This window comes from Lygodium microphyllum, chromosome 1 (genome assembly GCF_053477565.2).
Source record: "Lygodium microphyllum isolate KBCC chromosome 1, Lygodium_microphyllum_v1.1.10, whole genome shotgun sequence".
In the NCBI taxonomy this organism is placed as follows: Eukaryota; Viridiplantae; Streptophyta; class Polypodiopsida; order Schizaeales; family Lygodiaceae; genus Lygodium; species Lygodium microphyllum.
Genome location: NC_141135.1, coordinates 75,663,536 through 75,690,628, shown reverse-complemented (window position 1 = coordinate 75,690,628; position 27,093 = coordinate 75,663,536). Strand labels below are relative to the sequence as shown.

At 42.1% G+C, this 27,093-nt stretch overlaps 1 protein-coding gene across 1 annotated transcript in view; it reads left to right on the top strand.

The window, feature by feature from the left end:
- LOC148041276 (RIBOSOMAL RNA PROCESSING 5) overlaps positions 1-27,093 on the top strand; it is an 84,134-nt gene that overhangs the window by 31,723 nt on the left and 25,318 nt on the right. Inside the window, exons 14-33 of the mRNA XM_087678811.1 lie at positions 9,122-9,258; positions 9,869-10,003; positions 10,126-10,298; positions 10,382-10,447; positions 10,526-10,629; positions 10,724-10,804; positions 10,971-11,045; positions 11,199-11,300; positions 11,385-11,553; positions 11,830-11,978; positions 13,108-13,179; positions 13,294-13,394; positions 13,542-13,689; positions 13,784-13,858; positions 14,695-14,845; positions 14,958-15,588; positions 17,562-17,622; positions 17,708-17,853; positions 17,932-18,115; positions 18,234-18,332. Of these exons, the coding sequence (XP_087534937.1) occupies positions 9,122-9,258; positions 9,869-10,003; positions 10,126-10,298; positions 10,382-10,447; positions 10,526-10,629; positions 10,724-10,804; positions 10,971-11,045; positions 11,199-11,300; positions 11,385-11,553; positions 11,830-11,978; positions 13,108-13,179; positions 13,294-13,394; positions 13,542-13,689; positions 13,784-13,858; positions 14,695-14,845; positions 14,958-15,588; positions 17,562-17,622; positions 17,708-17,853; positions 17,932-18,115; positions 18,234-18,332 (2,859 nt within the window). The remainder of the gene's footprint in view (positions 1-9,121; positions 9,259-9,868; positions 10,004-10,125; positions 10,299-10,381; positions 10,448-10,525; positions 10,630-10,723; positions 10,805-10,970; positions 11,046-11,198; positions 11,301-11,384; positions 11,554-11,829; positions 11,979-13,107; positions 13,180-13,293; positions 13,395-13,541; positions 13,690-13,783; positions 13,859-14,694; positions 14,846-14,957; positions 15,589-17,561; positions 17,623-17,707; positions 17,854-17,931; positions 18,116-18,233; positions 18,333-27,093) is intronic.

Here is a 27,093-nt window from a genome sequence, read left to right as displayed (position 1 = left end):
ACTGGAAAGTCACTTCCCATTCAGCTTCTCCCATGGCGGATGCTTCCCGCTATTGTCAGTTGATTGGCTCATTGATTTGGCTCCTCAACACTCATGTTGATCTTTGTTTTGCTGTTGGGCTCTTGGCAAGGTTCATGAGTGAACCTCAGACGGTGCATTGGCAGGCTGCCTAGAGGATACTTCGGTATTTGAGGGGGACATCTGATTTAGGGATTCATTATCCAGCCGGTACAGTTGGTTCAGATCTTGTCCTTGCAGGCTGGAGCGACTCGGATTGGGCCGGTGATGTGGATCGCAGGTGGTCTACTACAGGTTACTGTTTTACTTTGGGTGCAGGTGTTATCTCATGGAGTAGCAAGAAGCAGCCCACGGTAGCCCTTTCGTCTATTGAGGCGGAGTATCGGGCCGCGTCTTCCACCACATGTGAGGTTGTGTGGCTTCGGAGATTGTTGGAGGAGCTTGGTTGCCCCCAGACTCATCCTACTTTGCTGCAATGCGACAATGAGAGTTGCATTGCCTTGGCACGGAATCCTGTTTTTCATGCTCGAACGAAGCACATAGAGATCCAGTACCACTTCATCCGAAGCTTCTGGATGAGACCATCACCGTGGAGTACTGCAAGACGGAGGACAATCTTGTAGATTTGTTTATGAAGGCGCTTCCCCAGGCTCTACTTCGGAGCCATTCCAGATCCCTCAGGCTTCTGCCCCGCCCAGGCTTTGAGAGGGGGTGTTAATAGATCAGAGACTGGCCGTACAGTTGGCCGTACAGTCGGACTGTACAGTCGGACTGCCACGTGGCAGTCCGACCTGGTACAGTACAGTCGGCTGCATTTAATGCAGCCGACTAAATGCAGCCGACTTGCCTATTTGGTGCGCCTTGATTCTGGCTATTTATAGCCGTGATTTCCAGCAGTCTCACACACTCTTCTGCTCGCAGATTACAGGCTGGAGGCTCGCGCAGATTCCATCTCTGTTCGCAGATTTCAGACAGGAGATCGTGCAGACTGCAGCGGACTTCGAGGTGAACAGCAGGTTGCATCGTCGAGGTGGAGACACGCAGTCTAGCGTACTGTGCCCGTGTATATATCTGCATATCTTTGTATACAGCACACTTTATACAGCAAATCTTCATCTTCCACTGTCTCTTTCTCTCTCTTCTCTCTGCGTTCTCTCTCTCTCAGTCCTACGCTTCCGCACCGCTGCACTCTGACAGGATTGATACAAGGAAGGTGAGGAAATAGGTAGCTCTTGTGAAGCCACTAGTAGGCAATAACTACTCTCTCTTAGTGGAGTAGATTGTTGAGCTGAAGGAGAGGAAGAAGTTGTACAGCCATTATCTCTCAACAGAACAGATTGAAGAGACGCTATCCAATAGATACTTTCTCTTGATGAAGCGCATTGTAGAACTAGTGACTAGGAAGCCATTGTAGTGAAAATGGGTGGAGGAAACCTCTGTAGCGCATTGCAGAGGTCTCCAAGGTTCGTAGTGCTTGATAAGATCTTAGATCCTCCTTTTGCTTGTAAAGACTCAATGTGCATGGGGTGCATCTTATTGCTTTGAGTATAAAAATTTGATAGCCGATGTAGAATAATTGTTGAGCTAAAACGTGCTTTATAGATGATTAGCATCTTTAAACAGCCCCAAAACACGCTTCATTAATGAAAAGCGGGAAAGTGGTGCGCGGTTCAAGAGAGTTTTAGTGGTCCTCCAAAACCCTAATTTTTTGGGGCACCCTTCAACATCCATAAATAGATGGCTGCCCACCATTCAATCTCATTCCGTTTGTGCAGGTTCTCACTTCTCTATTGCGTTTAGTCCATCTATCATTGATAGTCCACAGATTGCCTGCCCTTGCTTGTGTTTGACATTCCATTAGCCAGGAGATAGGTGGCAGCCCTCCCTCTTCATCATGTGGTAGTGTGTAACTGATCGGTCGGCTGGTGACTCATCTATTGTACTTTACGCATCCATTCCTAGGGCATCCAGTGCACCTTCTAGGACCACTTCTCCACCTCAATGTACGCAATGGTGGCCACACATTTAGCCTTTTTCTTCTTGGACTTTTACTGCATACTTACCTACTCATTGCATTGTACTTAGCTTTGCCTTTCTTTATTTTCAATTTTGTTTTTTGGAGCATCTCACTACTCACCTTTGTCCTTGTAGATTTTGATCTCTTTTGTAGGGTTTTGTATTTCAATGTAGGGTTAACATGTAGGTTTACACTAGGCCTTTCTGAGTTGGATATAGGGGCTACACGTTGTTCCTTTCATGGTTCCATCTACTAGTAACTAGGAGTTTTGCTCCTTTACCAGCATGGTGGCTTTCCCTCTTGCGGTGGATCATGCAACATCTCTCTTGACGCTATCATGGCGGTAACTTCTATTTTTGCTCTTCTAGTAGGGATGCTTCATCATCTTCATCCACATGGTTCTCGGCACCACACAAAGACCGACATCTTCAGACTTCTTTTCCTTCTTCAACATCGACATCCAAGTTGAGAGGGGGTTCCTATCCTTCTTGGTATTTTACAGGTTTCGGCACTTATCTTCAATATCAGCCTTCCCCCCTGTTGTACCTTCCCCTATGCATTGCATGATTTCATCATCTTTGTACTAGGATGCTTGGGTAAGTGAGCAATCTCCCTATGAGGGACATTGCCAAAGTAGTACTTGCCAGTGCATGATAATACCGCGAAACACGTTTTGCTGGCATTGAAACATAAAATGCTGTGTGAAACATTTCAGTGAAACGCGCAACACCTTGAGTGAAATGACTAATTGAAACATGATTTTTAAATGATTTTTTTTTTCTTGCTTTTTTGAGATTTTGAATACTCTTTATGTAGGGCATACATTTGTTCATGTTTTGTGATGTGTTGGGTGTACCATCCCCACTCTTGTCTTTTGGGTCATTGTTACTTAATTTGGTCTGCATCCATAAAATTAGTGTTCCACAAAAAAAACACTTGAAAAAAAAGTTCAATGTGGTTCCATCTACCTTTGTAGGGCTTGGTGCATAGGGCAGTCGACGAGCACCCTTTGTTCGATGCCTTGTGCTCTTTGGGATGACTACTTGGACTCCCTTGGTAAGAAACCATTGCCTTCGTATTCTTTGTAGGCCACTATGCAACCGACATGCACCCTTTGTCTGATGCCCTGGCTTCTTTAGGGTGGGACACCTTAGGGTAGACATTGCTAGCTTTCTCTTTTAGGCTCAATTTGGGCTTGAGACATGCTTTAGAGTTGATTAGCATCTTTAAATAGCCCTAAAACATGCTTAATTAATGAAAAACACGAAAGTGGTTTGCGGTTCGAGAGAGTTTTAATGGTTTCCCAAAAGCCTAATCTTTTGGAACACCCTTCAACATCTATAAATAGACATGCTGCCCACCATTTAGTCTCATCCTCTTTGTTTAGGTTCTCACTCCTCTGTTGTGTCTGGTCCATCTGCCATTGCCAGTCCACAAATTGCCTCCCCTTACTTGTGTTCAACACTCCATCAACCTTAAGGATTGCTCGTAATGCGCTTGGATCCAAGCGGTAGGTAGCAACTCTCCCTCTTCATTAAGCGTCAATGTGTAGCCTGTGTTTGGCCCCTTTTCCACCCGACGTAGCTAGCGACCATCCCCATCCTTTTGGTCGCTACATCATTGCTGCATTTGCAGCTTTCTGCCATTGTCCATTGCTCATGCATCATCGATATTTGTCCTCTTAGTCTTCTAACCCTACATCTATTAGCGTTTGGTGTTTTTCTCACCTTTTGTCACTCCAATTGGTCGTCACATCACTTGAAATTGATCTTTTGTAGACGTCACTCTTTCACACTCCATTGCTCAACCCTTGGGAATTCTGTACATGGTAACCATGAAACTTGTTTCGTTGGTACTAAAATACGAAATGCTTGAAACACTTGAAACATTTCACTGAAATGCGAAACGCCCCGAGTGAAATAGTTGATTGAAATATGATTTTAAGGATTTACATGGTATAAATGTGCAAGTTGTAGCTCATTGTTTATGAAAAATTCCATCTCATATGTATTATTCAATCGTTTCACTTGGTGTTTCGCTTGGGGCTTGCCCATGGGTGAAACATTTCAGGGTTAGACACAATGTTTCAGGGGCGAAATATTTTTTGGTTACCTTGATTCTGTACACTCTTACATTCATTTATAGCATTTATTCACTGTAGAGTTTCTCCTCTCTGTGTTTATCTTTGTGTTTGAATTTTGAGTTTTGCGTTTGGCGTTTGCATTTTGCATTTTATGTTTAGGGTTTGAACTTTGCTTGTCACTGTCGGAGTCTTTGTGTTTCAGCCTTGGTCGTACATGTCATGTTTCTGTAGTGCAAACCCTAGCATATCTTCACAATAATCTCTGTGGCCCATAAAGGTGAGGTGGCACAACGAGTGCTGGGGGCAAGTGGCATATACACTAGTGGGATAGGGAGCAAAGGTTGATGTTGACAATCTTTGGTGGTATGATTGTTTTGGTTGCAGGAGAAGCACCTAGTGGTCCGGTCCGTCTCTTAGAGGGGCCATGGTGCCGGTGTGGAAAACTTGTAAAGGGAGGGTGCGAGGGAGAAGAAGATAAGAGTGTCTCTCAATGATGCAATGGAAAAAGGGGAAATTTGAAGATGATGTCGAGTCTGCAACCTATGTTTGCCTTCTTAGATGAAGAGGATCTTTAGCTCTTTGAGCACTTTTGCTCTGATACCATGTCAAAATAGTGTGATGGAACAATATGCACTCGTACTATATTAGAGAAATAGTAGGGTTTGCAAGGAGAAACACAAAGTGTGTACCGCAAACGTTGAGAAAGGAAGAAACTCAGAGAACAGACGAAGAAGAGAAATGATTGATCACTGAATCCAGCTAAGTGAACCAAGCTGATACAATGGAGTTGAAGCCCTGAAGATGATTGCAATGTCTTGTCTGATTAGGTGGATGCACTTGAAGGGAATTTGCATGGCGAAGGGGGAGAAATGCAGTCCTTCAGTAGCAGGATATTGAAGGTAATATTGAATGTGAAGGAAAGGACAGCCAGTTGTAGAGGGACTAAATGCAGTTCTTAGGAATTGCTAGAGATGAAGGATAAGTTGAAATCTCTCTAGATGATGGTTGCTATCAAGGTGAGTGTAGGGTAGTGAGCTAGAGAAGAAAATGCTAGAGGCAGCATTGATGATGACTCCAAGTGAGGAGGGCTTACGACAAATGAACGTCAGGTGAAGATGGATGCAGAAGCCACGAACCGTAAGTCCTCCTGTCAGGGTGTGAATGGCAAGGGAGAGGATGGAGAGAAACGAGAGGAGAAATAATGTCAGAAGAAATGAATGTGTGGGATTAAGAATGAGGGATTTTAGTGCCGTATTTATAGGCATAGATTGTCTCGAGTGGTACCCCAATTCTCTCAAGTGGTGTCCATTGAAGTCTCTTGGGTGGCACCTTGGGTCTCTGGGGTGGCTCCTAGACACTAACTAATGATCCAAATAAAGCCTTTTTGGGGGTGTAAACAAAAACCAAAACAGGAATGGAGGAGAAGAAATGTATTGAGTGACTTGGTTTCTCAACACTCATGACACCTAAAAGTCATTTCCAAGGGGGGGATTCAATGTCCTTGACCAATATGTAACTTAGGTACCCCACCAACACATGCTCATTACAATTCCTACCAATGCTCCCCAATGACAAGGCTAGGCTTATATGTCATTGTGACACACGTCTAACTTAATTTCACATGTGTACGACGTAAGTCTCACAACTCAAAGTGTTGAAAAGAGTGTTAAGTTTAAAATTCACATCTTCTTGACAGGTTATCCTTGCAACATGTTACTACTCCGAAATGTTTGGGAGGAGTTGCCTTGTTGGATGTCAAGATTTATATGGCAGCCTTATAGTTTGCCGTCTTACAATGGATATCGCTAGGTCTTTTATTGAGGAGATTGGCATCTTGCATGGATGCACTGCTATCCAAACCTCATCGTGGAATGTTTTGAATTTGACACAACAATTTAAAAGTTTATAGTCTTTCCTTCTTTCCCACTTGATTGCCTCATAATAGGAGATTCTTTGCTTCACTGTTTGGCACCCCCTTGATTCTAGCACATGGAGAGAGATACGGTTAATTGGATGGCAAGATTAGGCTTGAAGACTATACAAGATAGTGTCCTTCTATGTTAGGCTCGGTTTTATTCTTTTCACCATATTCACTAGTACTTCAGGGTGTCTCAAGATTACAAGCTGGTTTTGCCAATCTTGGAGGACTAGCTTCAACACCATTCTTGTATGCCCGCTTTTCAGCCTTCACCCTCGTGATTTAATTGGGCATTTGTAAAATTGGAGGACTTTCTTAAACGGTCAGTCAATTAGAGTTACTATAAAATGGTTGAGGTTAAGAGATGCATCACTGAGAAAGCAAATAAAGTTTGGTCTATTTGTGAAAGTAGAGCTAAGTGGAATGATTGACTACTTCAATTTTGGAAGTCTAAGCCTTCCTATTACGGGAAAGTTTTCATATGGAGGCTTCTTATTAGGGATCTTTCCACGGGGATGTGCTACGTGGTTGCAAGATCTCTTGTGGTAGGTGTTTCTTTTGTACCACATGTGATGAAACTGTTGATCATCTTTTTATCTCTTGCCCCATTGCAAGGTAGATTCAGGACTTTATTTCTTGAATATGGATTTCAGTGACATGATAGCAAATGGCCACCCATTCTTGGGCTTTCAGCAAGATGCTATCCACAGCCATGTTATAGCCTTATCATCCTTCTCTTTTTCATTTCATGTGATGGATTGGTTTTTTGCTCATATCATAGACTCACAATGCTTTTATCTTTGATTCAGCCTCAAGATATGTCTACTCACAAGGATGTGAAATTTTATTGCTTTGCTTAGCATTTGATTAAAAGTTAATCAAATATGCTAATGTGACTTGCACTTCTAAGGTGCAAGTTAATTATTTCACAGTGTGGGACCCAAGGCCCCACCTCGAGATATTAGTTTGTACCAAAGGCAAATGTTGTAATAAGCTATGCTTGATAGATACTAGGTGGTACTTGGGTGTTGGATTTGGGCCTAGACCAATTTGTTGGCCACTAAATGTTAGTGGTGACATTAGGGACTAGGGATTAATTAACTAATTATCGCTAGTCTAAGGGTTAATAATTGCTTAGGGATACTTGGAAGACAAATTAGCCTAGCTAATTTAATTATTGGTTGGTGAAATTATTTTTCTAAGCTCTAGAATAATTATTTAATTAGTTTTTATAATCAATATTAAAAATTAATTTAATAATTTGGATAATGCTGAAAAATGGGATTAGAAGGCTGCCACTTGGCAAAAATTTCCCATGCAAGTGGAAAAACCATTTTTGGGGGATTGGTGGAAGTCTATTCTAGCCATTGTGAGAGAGAAAGAGGCTGTTAGAGAGTAAGGAGATACTACTGATATGATTTGTAGCCATGAGGGGCCATTCCTATAGTAGGTGACAGTAGCTTGGAGCCCTCCAAGAGTAGGTGATAGCAGCCCAAGATCCATTTGGTGTAGGCAATAGCACATAGGAGGGGGTAGCTATCTTTTTGGTGGTCCTAAGCTATAGGTGACAACTTCCATGGCTTTTTGAGTAGGATAGTAGTAGTTTTTCAGCATTTCTCAATTAAACTCTGAAATTTCTCTTTCTATATCATTCTCTCTCGTCCCTGGCCATCTCTTAAGCTACCTTAGCATTTTCTAGCAGTTTGAATCATTAGAGGTGGAGATACTGGAAAATCTTTGCTATAAACCCTAATTTACAGCAGAATAAGGTTTGATAGCCACTTCGGGATGTGTGCTCCAAATTGAGGGCCTAGGACTTGAGTTCTAGTAGTTGAAATTGAGAAATTTCAAGGAGATTCAAGAGGCCAACCAACCAATATTAGATTTGGGGCTGAATTGGTCTTTCAAGGAGTAGGGTAAAGGCCAATCCTTGAGCAAACAAAGGGGAAAACTAGTTTGGAGCTTGCTAGTTAGTTTTGACAGCAAGTGGCACTTGGATTAGTGGAGGAGGTTCGAGGATCTTAGCTGTACTCCATCCATTTGTAATAAAAGTTTAAGAAATACCGCAAGGGGCGTTAGTTTTGGGGCCAACAGGCTATCCATTGTCCAACATTAAAGTGGTAACATTTGCATTTTCAATTTATGTGAATTTCATGCTTGCTGTAATTAAGTGGTTCATTAGGTACTACCACCCTCTCTGAGGAGGGAGGCTAGTTTAAGAAATACCGCAAGGGGCGCTAGTTTTGGGGCCAACAGGCTATCCATTGTCCAACATTAAAGTGGTAACATTTGCATTTTCAATTTATGTGAATTTCATGCTTGCTGTAATTAAGTGGTTCATTAGGTACTACCACCCTCTCTGAGGAGGGAGGCTGGTTTTATGGTTCCATCGTTGGGATACCATCAATTCCCTCAAATTGGTGGGCCCGAGTTACCTTATTGAAGGTCAGAAGCTTTGCTCTAGTGCTAAAATTCTATTCAGTTGAGCAAGACAGCAAGAATGTCTTAGCAATTGGTTGTGAACATGATACAAAGTGCTTCAGATGGGCAGATTGCAGTGCTTAAAATTCATTTTTAGTCTTGTAATTTTTGGTAACAGTTCCTGATGTAGTTTTGTAAACCATCTGTATCTGCTGCAAGTCCATTGTCTAGTTAGGTGGCAAACATTTAGTATTTCCAATTCCTCTCCATTCTTAGTGCTGGAGATGGAAATTTTGGATTTACACCCAAGAGTGAATTGGAGGATTGAGAGAGAGAGAGAGTCTCACTCCTAGGTGTTTGATGAATGGTTGTACCAGTTGATTTCTGCACTGAGGATGGAAAGCTGAGATTTGTAGCACCCTTTGATTCTATGGGCCTGAACTGGAAACAGAGGTGTAACTGGAGAATTGATTTTTGCAAATGGTGTAAACAGGAACTTACAAGTCTATATCCATACAATTTGGTATCTTATGAGTTCATAAGTCACCATATCTGTGATTGTCATTGATAATTTGGTACCAGTATATGTCTTTTATTGATTTCATAATGTTTTAGTGTTGTATAATGGCTGCTTGATTGGGCAACCGCCTTATCTCTTTTGCAGTTGCAATCAAAGTTAAGGCAGGTTGTGGCTTATGAGGATGCTGTGGAAGGCCTGGTAACACATGGGTGGATTTCAGGGGTTGAAGAGTATGGTTGCTTTGTATGCTTTTACAACAATGTGAAAGGTCTTGCTCACAGGTAACAGTAAAACACTTCGTACTCCCTCACTGCAAGCTGTTGTCCATGTGTTTTTACATATAACAGACTGTTTACAGCCTGTAATGTTGAGGTCCTCATGCAACATGAATCTACAGAGTGATAAAATCTATTTTTTGATGGCATATTTTGATTAGGTCACACAGTTGCCACATGGGTGACTCTAGATTTTATGGTGGCTGTTGTCTAGTAGAGCCTTCACATTTTTTCTGCTAGAGCGAGGATTGAGCACATGCATTTGCACATCATCTGTAGTTAACAAACTTGGAGCTGTCTTTGATCAGGTTACTGTGAAGATTTCTTGGTGGTAGTCAAGTTGGCAGTGTAATTAATCTAAGCAGGCTAGTTGAATTCTGTGTTTTTCGATCAGTAGCTATTCGAGAAGTAGATCAGTTTCATCTACACAATGTCTTGTAGTTCAGAGATTGAATCTAGATTTAGAGAAGTAATGATATCCAGTTTTGATCCTGATTTCCAGTCGGAGGAAACTCAACTTAATTTGTGCAGTTACATTGTATTGGAGGTCTGTTGTGGATTGACCTTATAAAAGTGTAATGAGACTGAACTATCACTTCTTGTGGTAATTACACAGGACAGAATTGGGCCTTGATCCTGGTGTCAAACCAGATTCAGTCTTCCAAATTGGGCAAGTTGTGAAGTGTAGGGTCCTCAGAGCCGATCCAGCAGCACAGCGCCTGTCATTGAGCTTTATCTTATCCCCCAACAGGTGCTAGTTAGCTTTGTGCATGAACTGCTTTGAGTTTTGACATCATTCACTACTGTGTTTCATGAATTTTGTATTTTAAGTTGGAAGATTGTTTTTTCTGAAAGTGACTCCTTCACCTGTAGGTTTTCACTATTAAATCCTCTGGTAAATCTTAAAAATCAAGTGGTTTTAGTGGGAATGGAAGTATCGGGCCTAGTTGCTCAGATAACAGACAATGCTATAATCTTGGATGTCTCTCTTGCCACTGGTGTGGTGAAGGCCCTCATAAAATTTGAGCATCTGTCAGACACTCCAGGTTTGATTTGGGCTCCTGATTGACGGCTTGCTTCATTTTTCTTAAGAAACATAAGCCTAGATGTTGATTTTCTACTGTGACAGGGCATGCTGAGCAGCTAAAATCTCTTCTCTCTCCTGGCTACAAGTTTGAGCGGTTACTAGTACTAGGCAAGTATTTTTGTGTACTGTGTCACAGTAAGTGCATGAGGGAAAGTTTATAGCTTGAATCTTTTTGCTTATGTGCAGAACATGATGAACAGAAACTAATAGTGACAGCTAAGTTTTCGTTGATGTCAGCCAAGTCACTCCCTTCTGACATTGCACAACTCAGTGTTCATCAAGTTGTTCAGGTGTCATTGAATACATGATTATCTAGTTAAAACTACTTCAAAGGGAAGTTTTTCATCCATCACCAACATATATATGTTGATGCTGGCTTTACAGGGCTATGTGGCAAACATCACAGACGCAGGTTGTTTTGTGCGGTTCTTAGGTGGCCTCACAGGGCTGGCCACAATTTCACAAGTAATTTCAGTTGTTGTAAACTTTTTTCGCATTGAAAATCAAACTTGAGAACCTTTTTGTTTAGTGTGGTCACAAACCTTTCTTTTCTACATTCATGTTTGAAGTGAATGCTTGGGAATTAATGTTTCATCTTCTGCTCTTTCTTTTTGTTCTTTGCAATTGGAAGGTGTCAGATGGTTTTGTGTATGATGCGTCTGAACATTTCTCCCTGGGTCAATCAGTGCGAGCTCAGGTGTTAGAGGTACTCCTTTTCCAAAACCTCTGTAAGTGCTCCTAAATGAATTTCTTGAAATTTTCCTATAAAGGCATCTTGTGATGTACCGTTACAGACATAATTTACCATCTGGGAGCTTCACAGTATGTCTAAAGCAGTTTAAATGCTTCTCTTGAACAGGTAAATTTAGCATCTGCAAGGTTCACAGTATGTCTAAAGCAATCCAAATGCTTCTCCACAGATGTGACTTTGTTACAGGGGTATTTTCTAGAGGAAGAGCAGGTATTGTTTTTCTTATGCTGAATAGTTTACTAGGAAAATTGAATTGCCTAACATGTTTGTAAAGGGTTTGGTGGACTGTTGCAGATTGCTGAGCTGCAGGCCAAAAAGGCACAAAACTTGGATCTGCAGTGGGCCAGAAGTTTCAAAGTGGGTGCTTGTGTGGAAGGGGAGATTGATGATATAAAAGATTACGGTGTAATTATCAGTTTCTCTAATCATAAGGATGTCGTGGGATTCGTCACAACCCATCAATGTGAGCTGCTGTTTTTTTCAAACTCATTTCTATGATCTACACAATAATAGCTACAGTTATCTCCAGAAGATTACAGTAAAAGAATGTTCTGAGAAAAGGACATGGGTGTCTACACTTTCTTGGTTTCTCAACCTTTAGAAATATTCCCATGTTTGATGTTTGAGGAGCTTTTGCTCTGCCATTTCTTTATGACACAGCTTCTTTCGAATGTTGCTTGGTTGAGCTGATAGTGAGATTTTGTCACACTGATTTGATACATCTTTTTAATTTTCTCAGTGGGCATGGAAGTAGTGGTAGGCCAACATGTGACTGCTCGAGTACTGGATGTGGTAAAGAGCGATGGGATAGTGGACCTAACGCTTCGACCAGAACTTGTGTATTCTAAGAAAGCCTCAAGTACAGTACCAAAGAAGGCTAGTCACAAGGTGCGGCTTTTGACACTTATTGCTGTTAATTCTATGTTATTCTATTCAATTTTAATGAAACATGTATTTTCAGCAGGCCCCCTTGCTATTTCCATCTTTACACATGTTGTTTGCCTGCATTTAAGAACCCATACCGAGTAGGTGATGATGTCTAAATGGGTCCATATCCAGCTGTTAGTCATATAGTTGGCCATTTATTTTTCTGACCAGAAGAAGCTGGTGTTAGAAATTCAAAATACAAAGAATCTTTTTATGGAGAGGTATTTGCAAAAGTAAAACTGTTAGAATTATAAAATATCACCATTCTTATTGATTGGCTTGCATACAAAGAAGAAATTGTTGACTATTCATCTCATGGTATATTGTATCTTTACCATGGCATGCTTCTCTTGAACAATTGAAATCTATGTCTAGCATGTCTTTTGAGCCCTTCATTTATAAGGTTTATTATGACTGGTCATCTTTATGACCGGGCTTTCAATGACATGATCCTTGACCTTTCTGTTATGATTTTGACCTTACATATTTTGATTCCTTGACCTTATTGAATTATTATCATTATCCTTCATTAAAATTCATACTCGTTAAACAAGAGAATTGGAGTAACCATTATTTAAGTGCATTAAAAAATGAGAAGTCCCGATTAAGCCAGGAAAGCAACACATTCAAAGACAAGGAGCACAACCAGGCATGGGACATGTGTTCAGAATAACTTCATGTTTGTTATCTAGATTTCAAATGAGGTGATTAGGAAAGATAGTTATGGTTTTAAAATAGTAAACATAGTCTCCTTCTGTAGCATTGAAAAGCAGGTTGAGGTTTGAAGACGGAGAAACTGTGAACTTGATTTGTACTGAGCAGCTTATGTTTACGAACTAAGCTTGTTTGTTCCTGTGGCACTACTTACAACTCAAACTTGAATCGATCTGGCTGAGCTTGTCCTTTGTGGCAAAAACCTGGAAAACCGTGAACCCACATTTGTGCTTGGTAACTTGTAAAGCTAAATTGGCTGAGAGATCCTTTGGGCACTGTTCCTAATGCAAACATCAGTTGTAATATGCTGGTAACTCTTGACCTGCTCCAACCGTTTCTTTAAAAATCTTTTTGATATGGCTTTGAATCTGTTCAGAGAAGTATTGCGGGTCTGAAGATTCAACAAACAGCATCTGCTGTCATTGAACTGATCAAGGATGAATATCTGGTAAGTTCAGAGATTGATTGATGCATCCAATATGACTAAATGTAGATTTTACAAATTTTCTTTGACTGCCTTTACCAGATAACCAAGTTCAATCTAAAAGTCTGGTTTCCCCAGGTTTTATCACTGCCAGAGCATGATAATGCAATTGCATTTGCTGCAGCTCATGACTACAATTTACGTGTGGATCCTCATAAAAAATACACGCTTGCTCAGAGGTGATTATCTTAGGATCATTAGCATTGAGCATTTTTGAAGCAGCTGTTTAAAGGCTTTTCTAAGGGATTCCAATAACCATTTTCCAGTTTGTTTCTCTAGTTGATACTGAATGTTCAGTAAGTGCTCCAGAATGTGGCTGTCTGCAGGGTTGATGTAACTGTGGGAGCATTGCCAGATTCATCGGGAAGGTTGCTTGTGCTTCTCACAAGTTTCAGCGATCCAACATCCAAGCGCATGCCCAAACGCCTGAAGTCCTTGTCTAAATATGAGGCTGACTCTATAATAAAAGGAGAGGTACAATAACTTACAAATTTCATTGTGTCTGTACAGCAGCTGTAGTTAAGTTTACCTAACTTAGAGAAATAGCAAAAACATACTCTTTTTGCAGGTAGTTTCAGTACAGCCAATGGAAATACGGGTGAAATTTGGCAAGGGCTTACTTGGCCGAGTGCATATAACAGAGGTATGATATCTACAATGCAGTAGAGGATACAATTGGTTTCCTTTGTCAATATGTGAATCCATGCGATATCTGTTCCCATAAAGAGGTTTCATTTTTCTGAAAAATATGTTTGACTTAAACAAGTGTGTGTATTCATATAGGTCCCAATAAAATAATTTTTGTCAAAAACTTTGTCTTGAAATTTTTGTGTGTTATATACTGGAAATGTTAGTCAACTAAAAGTGCTGTATGAAGTAAGAAGCTTCCTGGTAGCCCTGGAAGATTTTCCATAATAGCATAGACAGATCACTAAATGAGTAACATACAGGGCATCATAAACTCCATCAAGATAGATGCAACCCAGGTCTAGTAGCAAACTGAAGTCTCTAGGATTTGAGTGGCTTAAGTATGACTTGCATGATTTCTGGCTACTAAACATGTTGCTTCCTTAAGTACGCTCTTCCCAAATTGTTATGGAGATTGGACTCCTTTTAAGGAGTATTATAAATAGCAACAGCTTTAGTTTCTTAAAAGTTTGCTCATTCAAAGTTTGTAAAACCAATCTGGTTACCTGGCCAAAGTTTGCAATTATGGAGAGCCTAACATGTTTAGGTTTTTACCACAAGCCTTTAGGTCTTTTGTAGTTCATACACAGGACACTAGTGTTACTGAACCATTTCTGCTGTCACCTCGTATGGTTGATTCAGTGAACTACCTTGGAGTTTGTGTCTTTTACATCGACTCTGAATATGAGAACTTGTTTAAAACAGACCTGTATGGTTTTACTACAGATTCTATCCCTATACATGGAATGAAATTTGGACTATCATAAAATGTGGTTTGTTTGTAATTTTCAGGCAGAGGATGACTGTGCAGGTGAAAATCCATTAGACAAGTATATGGTTGGGCAATCTATCACTGCAAAAGTTCTGGGGAAACTAAAATCAACTGATGATGGAAAAAAGACTCTTCTTTTTGACTTGACACTGAAACCATCTGAGCTACAAGGTGTTGTTTTGGTCTGTTGTAAGCTGCAGTTGTTTAGTTAAAGCATTGAGAAGGAAACAATAATTTATTTACTGAATCACTCTGTGCCCATTTTATGTGCATACCTATACAGGTTCTGAAAGTGTCCATGCAGCGTTGAAATCATCCAGGGTGTCCACATTTGCAGCATTGCATGTTGGACAGATTGTGATGGCTTATGTAAAAGAGATATTAAATGACTGGGCATGGTTGACTCTTTCTCCTAGCATCAAAGGCCGTCTTTTTGTGCTGGACTCTTCTGACGACCCAGTTCAGTTGCAAAACTTTACAAACCATTTCCAGATTGGACAAGGTGTAAAATGTAGAGTGATGAAAATTGACCATGTGAAAGGGGCTCTAGATCTGTCTTTGCGTGGTTTGGAGACAAGCTCAAGTAGTGCTTCAGTGGAGCAGAGGGATGATGGAATTGACATGAAAAAGGGTGATATAGTTGGGGGAAGAGTATCAAAGGTGCTACCAGGATCTGGTGGATTGAAAGTCCAGCTTGGTCCACGTCTGTTTGGAAGAGTGCACATTACTGATCTATCCGATGCTTGGAGAGACAGGCCGACTGAAGCCTTTCAGGAGGGACAGTTCGTCCAGTGTTTTGTGTTAGATGCAGTAAAAAGTCCTACTGGAACCTTCGAAATTGACCTGTCTTTAAGAAGCTCTGTTCTTCAATCTCAAATCAATGGAAAACTTAGTCAGAATTCCAATCTGACAAGGTGAGAGCCTAGAAGTTAAACAAAGATCATTCAACATGTTTTATTAACTTTTTCTTGATAACAGTATCACTTTCCGAAATTTGCTGTTATTTTTGCACGTTCATTTTCTGTTTTGCAAGTCAAAGATAGATTATAGCTTTCACAGTGACGTCCTTCACTTGGCAGTATCATTGAGCACGTGAAACTAGTGGCAAACTGGAGACTTTGAATGGATTCATACATGGGGGATGATCTGAAACACTCACTGGATTGCCAGAGGATTGAAGGGATTGACGCACATGTCTATAAGGCAAATGAGAGTTTCAATGGCCAATTGATAGAAACATGGGATGGGGATGTGATTTAGGTAAACCCAGGAGATGGGGACTGAGGTGGTACAGCATAAGAAACATTCAATATACACTTACAATGTATATGAGGATGGGCCGAGAGTGTGGCTGAACTTGGCTCAAGATAGGCTGTGGTGCAAGGTTGAGTTGCAAGGGCTGAGGTAGTAGTCTTGCACTGCTGATGTGAGCAGGGAGGTTACAGACTACTACTTGCTTGGCCAAGGTTGGAGAGGCGGCCCATAAGAAACACAGAAAATGGGTGAGAAATAATAGAAAAATGGCTTATAGCAGGGAAATAATTGGCTAAAAACTGACCTCAAACAGGCCAAAAAGCCAATGCAGGCCCCAAAATGTCCATCATCACTTTTGCCTGCCGAGTGTCTTGCCCTGAAGACAGGGAGTGGGGACTGGGTAGGGGATGTCCCACCAAGCAACCCAAAATCATCCTTTCCCATGTCCTGAAGTCCATGTTGGTCATATCCTGTTACTATGCATCAAACTGATTCCTGGGGTGGCTACCTTGGAAGGATCATCTAAAAAAATCAAGCTTAGTTTTCCATCCACTAGAAATGATAGGACTCAGATTTCAACACAGTTTTCTGACGATGTTGATAGGATCTCCAACAGAATCAGTTCAGGAGAGGTAGAAGGGCAGCCTGTAAATGAAATGATTGTATCAGGTTCTCACTTACCTAAATAGAAGCGTTTTGCTATAGACAGAAGTGCAGCTCTCACTCTTTGCAAATCCACAACCAGGGGGGTAATAGAGTAGGCAAAATTTAAAGTGCCATTATATGTCATCACTTGAAATACTTAGCTTTGAGACTTCCAAAACTGCTGAGTACAGAGCCTTCATACAATTAGTGTTGTTGTACATGGCTTTTGGCATGGGAGAGTACAAGAAGTCGATTTTGAATTGTGGAAGCTGGGTAGTGATTGACCAGTGTGGGAATTCTATAGATTTTCAAGGTAAGGTGGTCTGAGTAGTTGGTTTTCTTGGCAAAGCATTGGATGTGTTGCAAAGCATTTGACTACTTGGTTTTAAAGTGACCATATCTGCACTTCCAGTCACAGAGTTCTATAAGCAGACTCTTATTGAGTTTATGGTTTCTAGATTATGAGTTTAAAACAGTGGTTGTTCCTTCAGTTAGTACCAATTGAGAAATGACAGTCTGTAGAAAAGTTGATAGTGTACAATCCGGCCCGAAAAGTTGATAGTGTACAATCCAGCCTGAATGTCTTGAATGGGCGCCTATGTTTGAAGGATCCATAAAAATGATTAATGCTTGACTGTGATTGAGATTGATAAACCAGACAAATATAAGCTATGACGTTGTAAAATCTATATAGCAGACAAATACAACCTTTACTTTATAAGATGGCTGGATTTTAAAATATAGAAGCATGACCACTGTCTGTCAGTGGAATGTGATAGGCATACAATAAATCAGTGTCGAAAACTCATCGTTTGCTGTGAAAGCTTTGTACTCGTTTATTCGATAGAATTCCTGGGAAATGCTCCGTTTTCATTTTGCGGTTTACAGCAAACTCATAAATGCTGTCTGGAGGATGAAAGAGTTTGACTGTTATTCTGATGGCAACTGCTGATCTCGCCTCTTCTCTTCTTTGGGAGCTCTTGAGCAGGTCTGATTCAGTTTCAGCATTGGAGAAGCTAGAAGATCTGAGGGTGGGGATGGAAGTGCAGGTGAGAAGTCCATGCCTGGAAGGAAGAAGCATAGATGGTGCAGCATGATTTAGACATTTTTCTTATGGTGTTTAGTATTTTGCAGGGCTTTGTGAAGAATGTGACAAAGAAAGGTTGCTTCATAACCCTTTCACGGCATATAGATGCGAGAGTTCTGTTATCAAACTTATCAGACACCTTCATAGAGGATCCAGCTGGCTGCTTCCCTCCCGGGAAGCTTGTGAAAGGAAGGTAATTTAGTGTATCTGGGTACCAATTCAGCACAGCCCAACCTTGTGCGTCTAATTTTCAGTGCCTAGTTCTTCACAGGGTTGTGGATCTTGACCCAAATGCTGGCCGAGTGGACGTGTCACTTAAAATATCTACAATGGAAGGGATAAAGGACTCAAAATCCTTACTGCTGAATGACATGAATACTGGGGATTTCATAGCTGGTGTGGTTCGGCGGGTGGAATCATTTGGACTATTTATTGCTATTGATAACAGTGCCATTGTAAAGATCATACTTCTGAACTTGCTTGTCTAGTATGACAGCTCTTTGAAAAGCATATGACACATGCTCTTGACTATAACCATACATGTGTTGCTGATTACTATTCAATTTGTGATAGGTTGGTTTGTGCCACATCTCAGAAATATCGGATAACTATATCAAAAACTTGGAAGCACACTATAAAGCTGGTGACAAAGTTCGTGCAAAAGTGCTGAAGGTAATAATGCTCAATTGTCATAGTTTTTTCTTAGTAAACACAAAGTAGGTAAAGGCAAGGAATTGGGATCCCTTGTTTTGATGAGCCATATGCCAATTTGGAAACTTATTTTCTAATAAGAGTAGGTACCTTAATCATGCAAATTCCTTTTACAATGATTCTGATATTGGTGTGTGACTCGCCACAGGTGATATTTGTCAGCAGATAGACCCTCATTTTATAGAGAATGGAATAATTACCTTGCTGCATAGTCTTTTCTATATGCATATGGTAAAGGTACCAAATGTTTGCAAACATTTGGTATTGGAAAAGTATGAAAAGAATACTATACTTGGTTTTGATGAAAAAGGACAAAAGTGAACAATACTTATTTCATACTTCCATATCCATATGTGTTTGCTACATGGTAACATATGGAAAAAACTATGCCTCACTGGATAGCTTTCTATGATAGAGTAATGGCTTAACCAGGGTTGAAAAGAAGAAGCTGCAAAATGCACTGCAAGTAAATAAATTATGTGTTTCTTCTTGCTTCATTTTGAATGTCAATCGTTTCAAAACTCTCCTTTCGTTTTTTTTGGGGGGGGGGGGGGGGCGCACTGGCTGAAGGAGGGAGGGATTTTCTCGTCTATTAGTTACTCCTTTGTAGAAGTTGTCCTTTGAGATTTAGAGGGATGGAGTATAAAAAGATAGGGTTTTCCCCTTGTTCTTCCTTTAGAAGAAAGGGGGTAAAGGAGGAAGGTTCAAGGCCCCTTGGGGGCCTGCTTGCTTGGGGTTGGGGGGGGGGGGGTTGGAAGAACGTAGTTCTGATAAATTGTCATCCATACAGGACATGCTTTTGAGATTCTCTCGTTTGCTTGCTTTACAACCATCCTCTCCCTGGCGAGATTGGATGTTTGTGCTTCTTGATGATTTTGAGAAAAGGTCAACTAATCAGATATATCATGAGATGGTTGAGGCTAAGAGATGGGTCATTGGAAAGGCTAATAAATTATGGCATATTCGAGAAAGCAAAAGGAAGTGGCAAGAAGATTCATCCAACTTTGGAAGTCAAAGATTCCTTATCAGGGTAGTGTTCCTATGAAGGTTGCTTATTGGGGGTCTTCCAATTGGGGACGTGTTGTGTTAAGAAATACCCTAGCACAAACATAAACAGAAACCGTACGACAAAGCACAGACTGATAAAAGAACATAGTTAGGGTTAGGGTAACTCAAAGACAATGAACACAGTGAATAAATGAAGTGATATAACTACTGAATAATACGATACTCATGTAGCAAACACACTATGCAGTGAATGAATACTGAACCTCGAACTCCTGTATCTCAAGGATCAGGGCAGGGGTAATGAGCTGGAGAGAGAGAGAAAGACCAAAACTGCAGGCAGCAGGTGAGAGAAAGACTAAAAACGCAGGTAGGACAGCATGTAGGATAAAGAAATACTAAAAACGTAGGCAACAGGTGAGAGAAAGACTAAAAACGCAGGTAGGACAGCCAGCAGGAGAGAGAAATACTGAAAACGCAGGCAGGACAGCTTGCAGGAGAGAGAAAGCTGAAAATGTAGGCAGCAGGACTATGATGATGTGGCAGGCTGCACGACAGCAGGTCTGCATAGGAACAGTAGTTGCTTGACTGAAATCAGCTCCAAATTGCGTGAAGAGGGCTGGAAACCAGGCGCCAACTGATGGAGACAGCAATGGACAGATTCGATTGAGATATCCTCTGCGAATGGGATGTGGGCAGCAAGCTGAAACACTTGAAATTTGCAAAAACGAGATTGAGGGAAGAGTGGAGAGCTGACTGCCAATTTATAGAAAATTAGGGTTCTAGATTCTCTCCCACTTAACTCTCACGATCCGCTTCCCATTTTAGGGTTTTGGCTAGAATAAGCCTAAAATAAGCATGTTTTAGGGATGTTTAAGTGACTAAGTGCATTTCTTAGCACAACACCCCCTCTCAGGTCCAAAATAGGGATAGATAAGAAGGCAAGTCTAAATTTTAATTTACCCCAAGGCGTCCTACCCCAAAGCAGCCAGGGCATCGGACAAAGGGTGCACGTTGGTGACCCAGTGGCTTACTAGGACTACAGAGGCGATGATTATCTTACCAAAGGAGCCCAAGTGATTACCCCTGTAGTGGGAGCTCTCGCTCAACTGCCAAGACCCACAGACCGCTTATTACTTCAAGTGTTCCAAGCCGAGTACTAATGGCTACCTCTCACATAGCCGACGGGCCATCCATATCTACGGATGTAGTGAGTTTACCTCTATGCCGATCAAGTTACCTCCTCCCATGCACTTCGGTAGCTCCATGATCCAAGTGCAAGCTTCAAGCAAGCTCCATCCTCAAGCTCCACGCTCCAAGCTCCATTGCCACGAGCAAGAGAAGAGAAGAGAAGAGAAGAGAAGAGAAGAGAAGAAGAGAGGAGGAGATGGAGAGCTTCTCCTCCCCGGTCCCTCACCCTCACACACTCACTCCCTCACACTCTCACACTCCCTCTCTCAAGCACAAGCTCAAGCTAGCAAGAAGAAGAAGAAGAAGAAGAAGAAGAAGAAGAAGAGAATGAGAATAGTCACTTTTGACCACACAGAAGAATGAGCTTCTCATTTACTTTTCAACTTTATATACAAAACCCTAAATCCCTTTTGGGCGGTCATCCCCTTATCCCCTTTTTTACATGGCCGGCCGTGGCCTAGACCCTTTTTTCCATTGTCCTCCTATCTTCCTAGCTTCCTTCTTACCGCCCATTTACCTTTACAAATTGCACAGGTGAGAGTCCGAGACTCTTAAAATAAACCATGGTACGCTCTGCGCCTTTTTTACAAAAGTATTGACTTGCACTTTTTCTTGTGCACCTTTCTCCTTGCTTTAGGACTTTTCTGCACTTCTTATGTTTCCACATTCTTCTTGGCATGCCTTCGTCTTCTGTTTCACTTTTGCCTTGGCCTTGTCTTCTACTTTAGATTTTCCGGCTTTTTCACCTTGTTCGTTTGAGGGTTAACATTATAAATTGTAGTGGAAGCTTTCGCTCAACCGCCAAGACTCATGGACCGCTTATTGCTTTAAGCGTTCCAAGCCGAGCACTAATGGCTACCTCTCACATAGCCGACACACCATCCATATCTACGGGTGTAGTGAGCTTACCTCCATGCCGATCAAGTTACCTACTCTCTCGCGCACTTCTGTAGCTCCACGATCCAAGTGCAAGCTTCAAGCAAGCTCCATCCTCAAGCTCCACGCTCCAAGCTCTATTGCCGCGAGCAAGAGCAAGAGAAGAGAAGAGAAGAAGAGAGGAGGAGATGGAGAGCTTCTCCTCCCCAGTCCCTTACCCTTACACACTCACTCTCTCACACTCACACACTATCTCTCAAGCACAAGCTCAAGCTAGCAAGAAGAAGAAGAAGAAGAAGAAGAAGAAGAAGAGAGCCACTTTTGACCACACACAAGAATGAGCTTTTCATTCACTTTTTAACTTTATATACAAAACCCTAAATCCCTTTTGGGCGGTCATCCCCTTATTCCCTTTTTTACATGGCCGGCCATGGCCTAGACCCTTTTTCCCATTGTCCTTCTATCTTCCTAGCTTTCTCCCTACCGCTCATCTACCTTTACAATTTGTACGAGTGAGAGCCCAACGCTCTTTAAAATAAATCCTGGTGTGCCTTACGCTCTTTTACACGAGTATTAACTTGCGCTTCTCTTCTGCGCCTTTCTCCTTGATTTAGGACTTTTCTGTACTTCTTGCATTTTCGGATTCTTCTTGGCATGCCTTCACCTTCCGTTTCGGTTTTGCCTTAGCCTTGTCTTTTGCTTCAGATTTTCCGTATTTTCCATCTTTGTTCGTTTAAGGGTTAACATTACCCCCCTCCTAGACGAGTACCAGACCCATGGCACTCACCGTCGTAGGTAGCAGGTTTTGACATGCACCGAAGATGTGGGACATCTGTGGTTTCCGTGGAGGCGTGTTGGTGGTGGTGCGGAGGAAGGTCGTTGGGGGCACGTTGTTGGCATGGGTGGCTGGTGGTAGGGTTGTTATAGTTGGTGATAGGGCTGTTTTTTGTTGGGGATTGCACTAATGGTTGGCACATGTATTGGTTTTTGGGGATTCTGCACATGACGATTCTTGGCGGGCTTGCAAGATGATAAAGGATAAGAATTCAGGATTGAGTGTCTATGAAGAGCGAATGACATTTTCGTTGGAGTCTTCAATACCTGCAATTGAAAACCTCTGATATGTGGTCTCTCCCTCGGGATAACGCTAGTCTTTTTATCGTGCACAAGACGTAGTTCGATTAGTTTGGGAGATAGGTCGAACTCTAAGCAAGCTGAGAGTATTGTCCTACACTTGAGAATCCAGACTGTGTATATATTTTTGTGTAGATATTATGTGAGTGCTCGTGTATACTTAGATATTACGTAGTTAGAAGACCGTGGGTCTGGTTCCTCGTAACAATGTGTGGATGAAGCAAAGTTGTCCATCTTGAGGAGAAGTACACATGAAAGTGTATGAGACATCCTTTGCGTTGTGACAACACGATGTAGCATAATTGAATACATTGATTTGAACTTTTGGTAGCTAGTAGCTACTGGGCTTGCTTGACGAGTAGGGTGTACTTATCATGGCCATTCGTGCGGTGCTTACCACGATCGATGGCAATGATATTAAGGCGGAGTGCAAAAAAGAATCGTGCAAATGGGTCAGGGTGACAGGGCTAACCATAGGCGAGACAAGCTCCCTAGGTATGTCCTATCCTTGATGTGCCCTGAACAATTATGGGGGATGTGTAGAGGGCTAGGAGACTAGGGACAGAGCTAGTCGACCAAGGTCATTGGGCGTACCTAATTTGGGGACCCCTAGGTGTCGTGCGGTGATTGTGAGCGTTTTTTTTCCAATTTTTTTTCTTAAAAAAAAAAAGAATAACATGAGTTCAACCATTGCAATACGTTGAGGCTATTAGCCTTTTCAATTGGATCGGGAAATGTCGAGATTCAAAGGCTGCGAAACTAGATATTACAGCGATGATTGTGTCCCAGCCTCGTTGCTAGAGAAACAGTTGTTGAGATGGGAAAATACACTGGAGATTTTGCAAAATCTCTTTGTAACGTGCGATGTTGATACAATTGAGGTAACAGCTACCGTAAGTGCCATGCCAGGTGTAGAGTTTGACCCAGAAAGAGAAAGTGGCCACTGATCATGCTTTGGGCCATGCGATGTGGGCGATCGGCAAGGGTGATTTTTGCTTTCGGCGGTGTGGCTTCGTCATGGCTCTTTGTGAGGTTGGTGGTCTTGCGATGACTTGGGCATTGAACACTTTCGTACAAAGACCTGTGTTGTCCTGCATATCTACTTGACACTTCGTGAGAGTATATGCAAGTCACATGCATTAATTATAATGAACAGATGCAACACAAAAAGATATTACTTTATCAAAATCCTATGGTGTTGGCTGCGATGCATATCATCGGTGCTTGTTAAAGACATGCCATGGTGGGGAAGATATTGGTCGGGACCCGAATGGTATAGTACCTAGCTGCAGTTGTTTCAAGAATGCTTTTAAATAGTTCATCAAATTCCATCTTGTTTCTAGTTGCCTTCTCCTCTCTGGAGTACCCTGTGCCGGAGTGTTTGGTGAGGGCCTGTACAGTCGGGGTTGCCACCCCTCGAGCATGCCCTTGAGCCTTTGTTCTCCTGGCCTGCGTCCGGGAGGCGGTGTCGCTTAGGGCCTCTTTTTAGTGTGTACCTTTTAAGGGTAGGCACATATCGCTCTGGTGGAGGTGCTTGTGCCTTATGCTCCCTTCTACGGAGGAGAGCTTCCTTGCGTGCCAGCTGAATTGTGTGCTCCATGACGGCTACTGTGGGAAAATTTGCAAAATGTGAATCAAGGTTAGGCTTTGCGACAGAACAGAGTTATTTGCTTGAAAGGGATTAAACAGTGGATTATCAAGCGCATATGAGAAGGAGGGGCGAAGTGAGACATGTAGTGTTTGTTGTAGAGGGACGGCCCTCGTGATGATGTTCATCCTGCCTGGATTTTGGAGCGTATTCCAGCCATTAGTAGATCTTGGCTTATGCTAAGTTGCGTGGATTGGTTGTCATGGAGTGGAGGAGGGCTCGTCCTCTGAAGGATAGACCGAAAAGGGAAAAGGTGTATAGAAGTGGACGGTGCCTTGTCTACGCCATCAGAGATGTTGGTGAGGGCTTCCTATGGCGGCAATGAGGGTTGCATGTCCTCCACCTGGAGGCGGGAATGGTCACATGACTTCTAGATGTGTGGTGAGAGGAGAACCTGAGCTACTCAGCATGTCAAACCCAACTCTTCTCCTTGTGCTTGACTATCATTGCTTGTGTGTGTTGATATTATCTATATAAGGTCATAAAACTCATTGTTTATTTATGTACATATTTACAAATCCATGTCACTTCGTGAGGATAAAAACCAATTGTAGAACTCAGGATTGTACTAGAGTGTGGCATACGCATCCAATACTCGTGGCACTTAATAACAATAGATATTTTGCAACATCGAGTAGCATGGTACCTTGTCCGAGTCTATTGGCAACATGTAACTTCTCCTCAATGGTAACCTTATCAGCCAGAGAGTTTTCTTGGCTAGTTTCGGCTAAGTCCATATCCCGAATGGTAGTCGGTACTCGAAAGGAAGTCGGCGCCACATAGGTTGGGTCTCTTTGAGACCGCCATTTGGCCAATTGCTCCTCTGAGACTGTCATAATTTGGGCTCCCAGCTCGGCCATTGTCACTCGGTTTTCAAACCAACGTTTTTCAAATTGACTTCAATCCTCTGATTGTCGCTTTAGTTACTCTATCTCTAAGAGATTTGGTTGGCAGAGCACATCATTGAATGTTACAATTAAGCGTAGTTTGTCAGCTTCCTCGTCAGAGATGAGTTGCATGCGTTCATGCAGGAGCCTGTCATAGTGCTCGTTAAGATATTCTTGCTCTTCCCAGGATAGGGGAAATGACAAGTATTCATCAAGCTGCTCCTTAGGGAATGCACCCATATTTGCAAGGACGTAGACACGTGCGAATACTTTGAGTTTAACGTCCAACTCAGTTAAGCATTCTGCGACACTTCTATATTCAATGAGGGCTTGCTCAGTTGATATCTCCTGCAAGGTTCTAGGAGTTTTTCTAGGCTTAAGCATATAGCTGGGGGGTCAAGCCTAGATGAGCAATATTGGTCAATGCTAGGATTGCTTATATTCTCGGGGTTTTCGTGTTTTTCTTGATGTTTTACTCTAATTATGTCATGGTTCTCCTCGGATGTGATTGGTATAGTCTTGTCATGGTTCTCCTCGGATGTGACTGGTATAGTCTTGTCACCTTGTTATGACAGTGTTGTATCCACTCTTGATTGGTCAATGCGAGTTCTGTTGTTGGTGGATTGAGTGTTGCAAGCAATCGTTGATGGTAATGGTTGCTTTGACTTATCAGAACACATGGATGCGCCTGAGGCTTCACGGCTGTTAGGAGAGATGGCAATGGGTTCATTGGTGGATGGGCTTGATGTTTTATTCCTCAGCTCTTCAGTGCTCTTGGTCTCGATCTTATTGGCGTCTACCTCCACTTGCAACTGCTGTTGTTTCCGTTGTTTTGTCCTCTTTTTCTTGGGCAATTGCGGTATCTCCTTTAAGGACTCAGGATCCTGAACTAGGTCAATTATTGATGTGTTTGGTTGGGCCTCAGCATTCTCTTTCTTTAGTGTGTCCTTATCAGACATGGTTGTGGCGTGTTGAATAGCCTTGCTAGGTTGTGAGGATACAACTGCCTCTCTTTTTGGAGAGTCTAGCTCTTCAGCTAATTCCCCTCTGTTTAGCTCCTCAAGCCTAGACTTTAGGTGCTTTGGAAGTGCTGGAGTTGTCAAGGATATTGGTTGCGACATTACCTCCACAGGTGAATGACTAAGGACACGTTCCGCAAGGGGCATTGTCACGGCCAAGGACTATGATTGCTGTGATCCCTGATTGGAAGTGGTAACGGCTAGTTCAGTGGACTGGCTACTATTAGTAGATTGCGGTGTCAGGTCCTTAGGCAGATTGGAAGTGGGTGTGCCTTTTGTTGCCCTTTGAGCATTCACTTGTGCAAATCGAGCCTTAGTTGATCTAGTCACATTAGACTGCATAGGCATATCCTTGGGTCGAGAGCTATGGGTGGTGTCATGTCTCATCTCTTGGACCTTTGGAAGCTTAGATGGAGATAGAGATTGGGATTGAGCAGCTGCACTTGACGACTGTTGTTGTGCTTCCTGTGTCCGTTTCGGGAAAGAGGATGTAGGAGACTTGGGACTCCTAAGTGGCTCTGTCATTGATTGGATGATTTGCTTGTGGTTGTTAGATGATTCTGCCATTTGCTTTGATGAGCAATCACCCTTACCATGAGCAATGTTGTGCTTATGATGCTCGTTATCCTCTTGGGAAATCAAAGGCTCCTTAGGCACTAGTGGCTTTTTCTTACCCTCAACGATTAGATCCAATATCTGCTCGTCAAGTACGCTAGGCTGAAGATCTACCCTTTGAATAGTCCGGTTTGGTTTCTTGATTTTGATCGTGAGGGGCTCGGTCACTCCAATGTTTTTGACTCGAGACTTGGTTTTTTGTTTAGATTTTCTCCTATGTTTCTTTGCTCTTGATACGGTCTGGCCTTTAGCTGATAGAGGAGTTTTAGCATGGGGTTTTAGTATCCAAATCCATCGGTTTCCTGCGTAATACCCTTGAGCACGTAGCAACGCTTTGGATATCCATC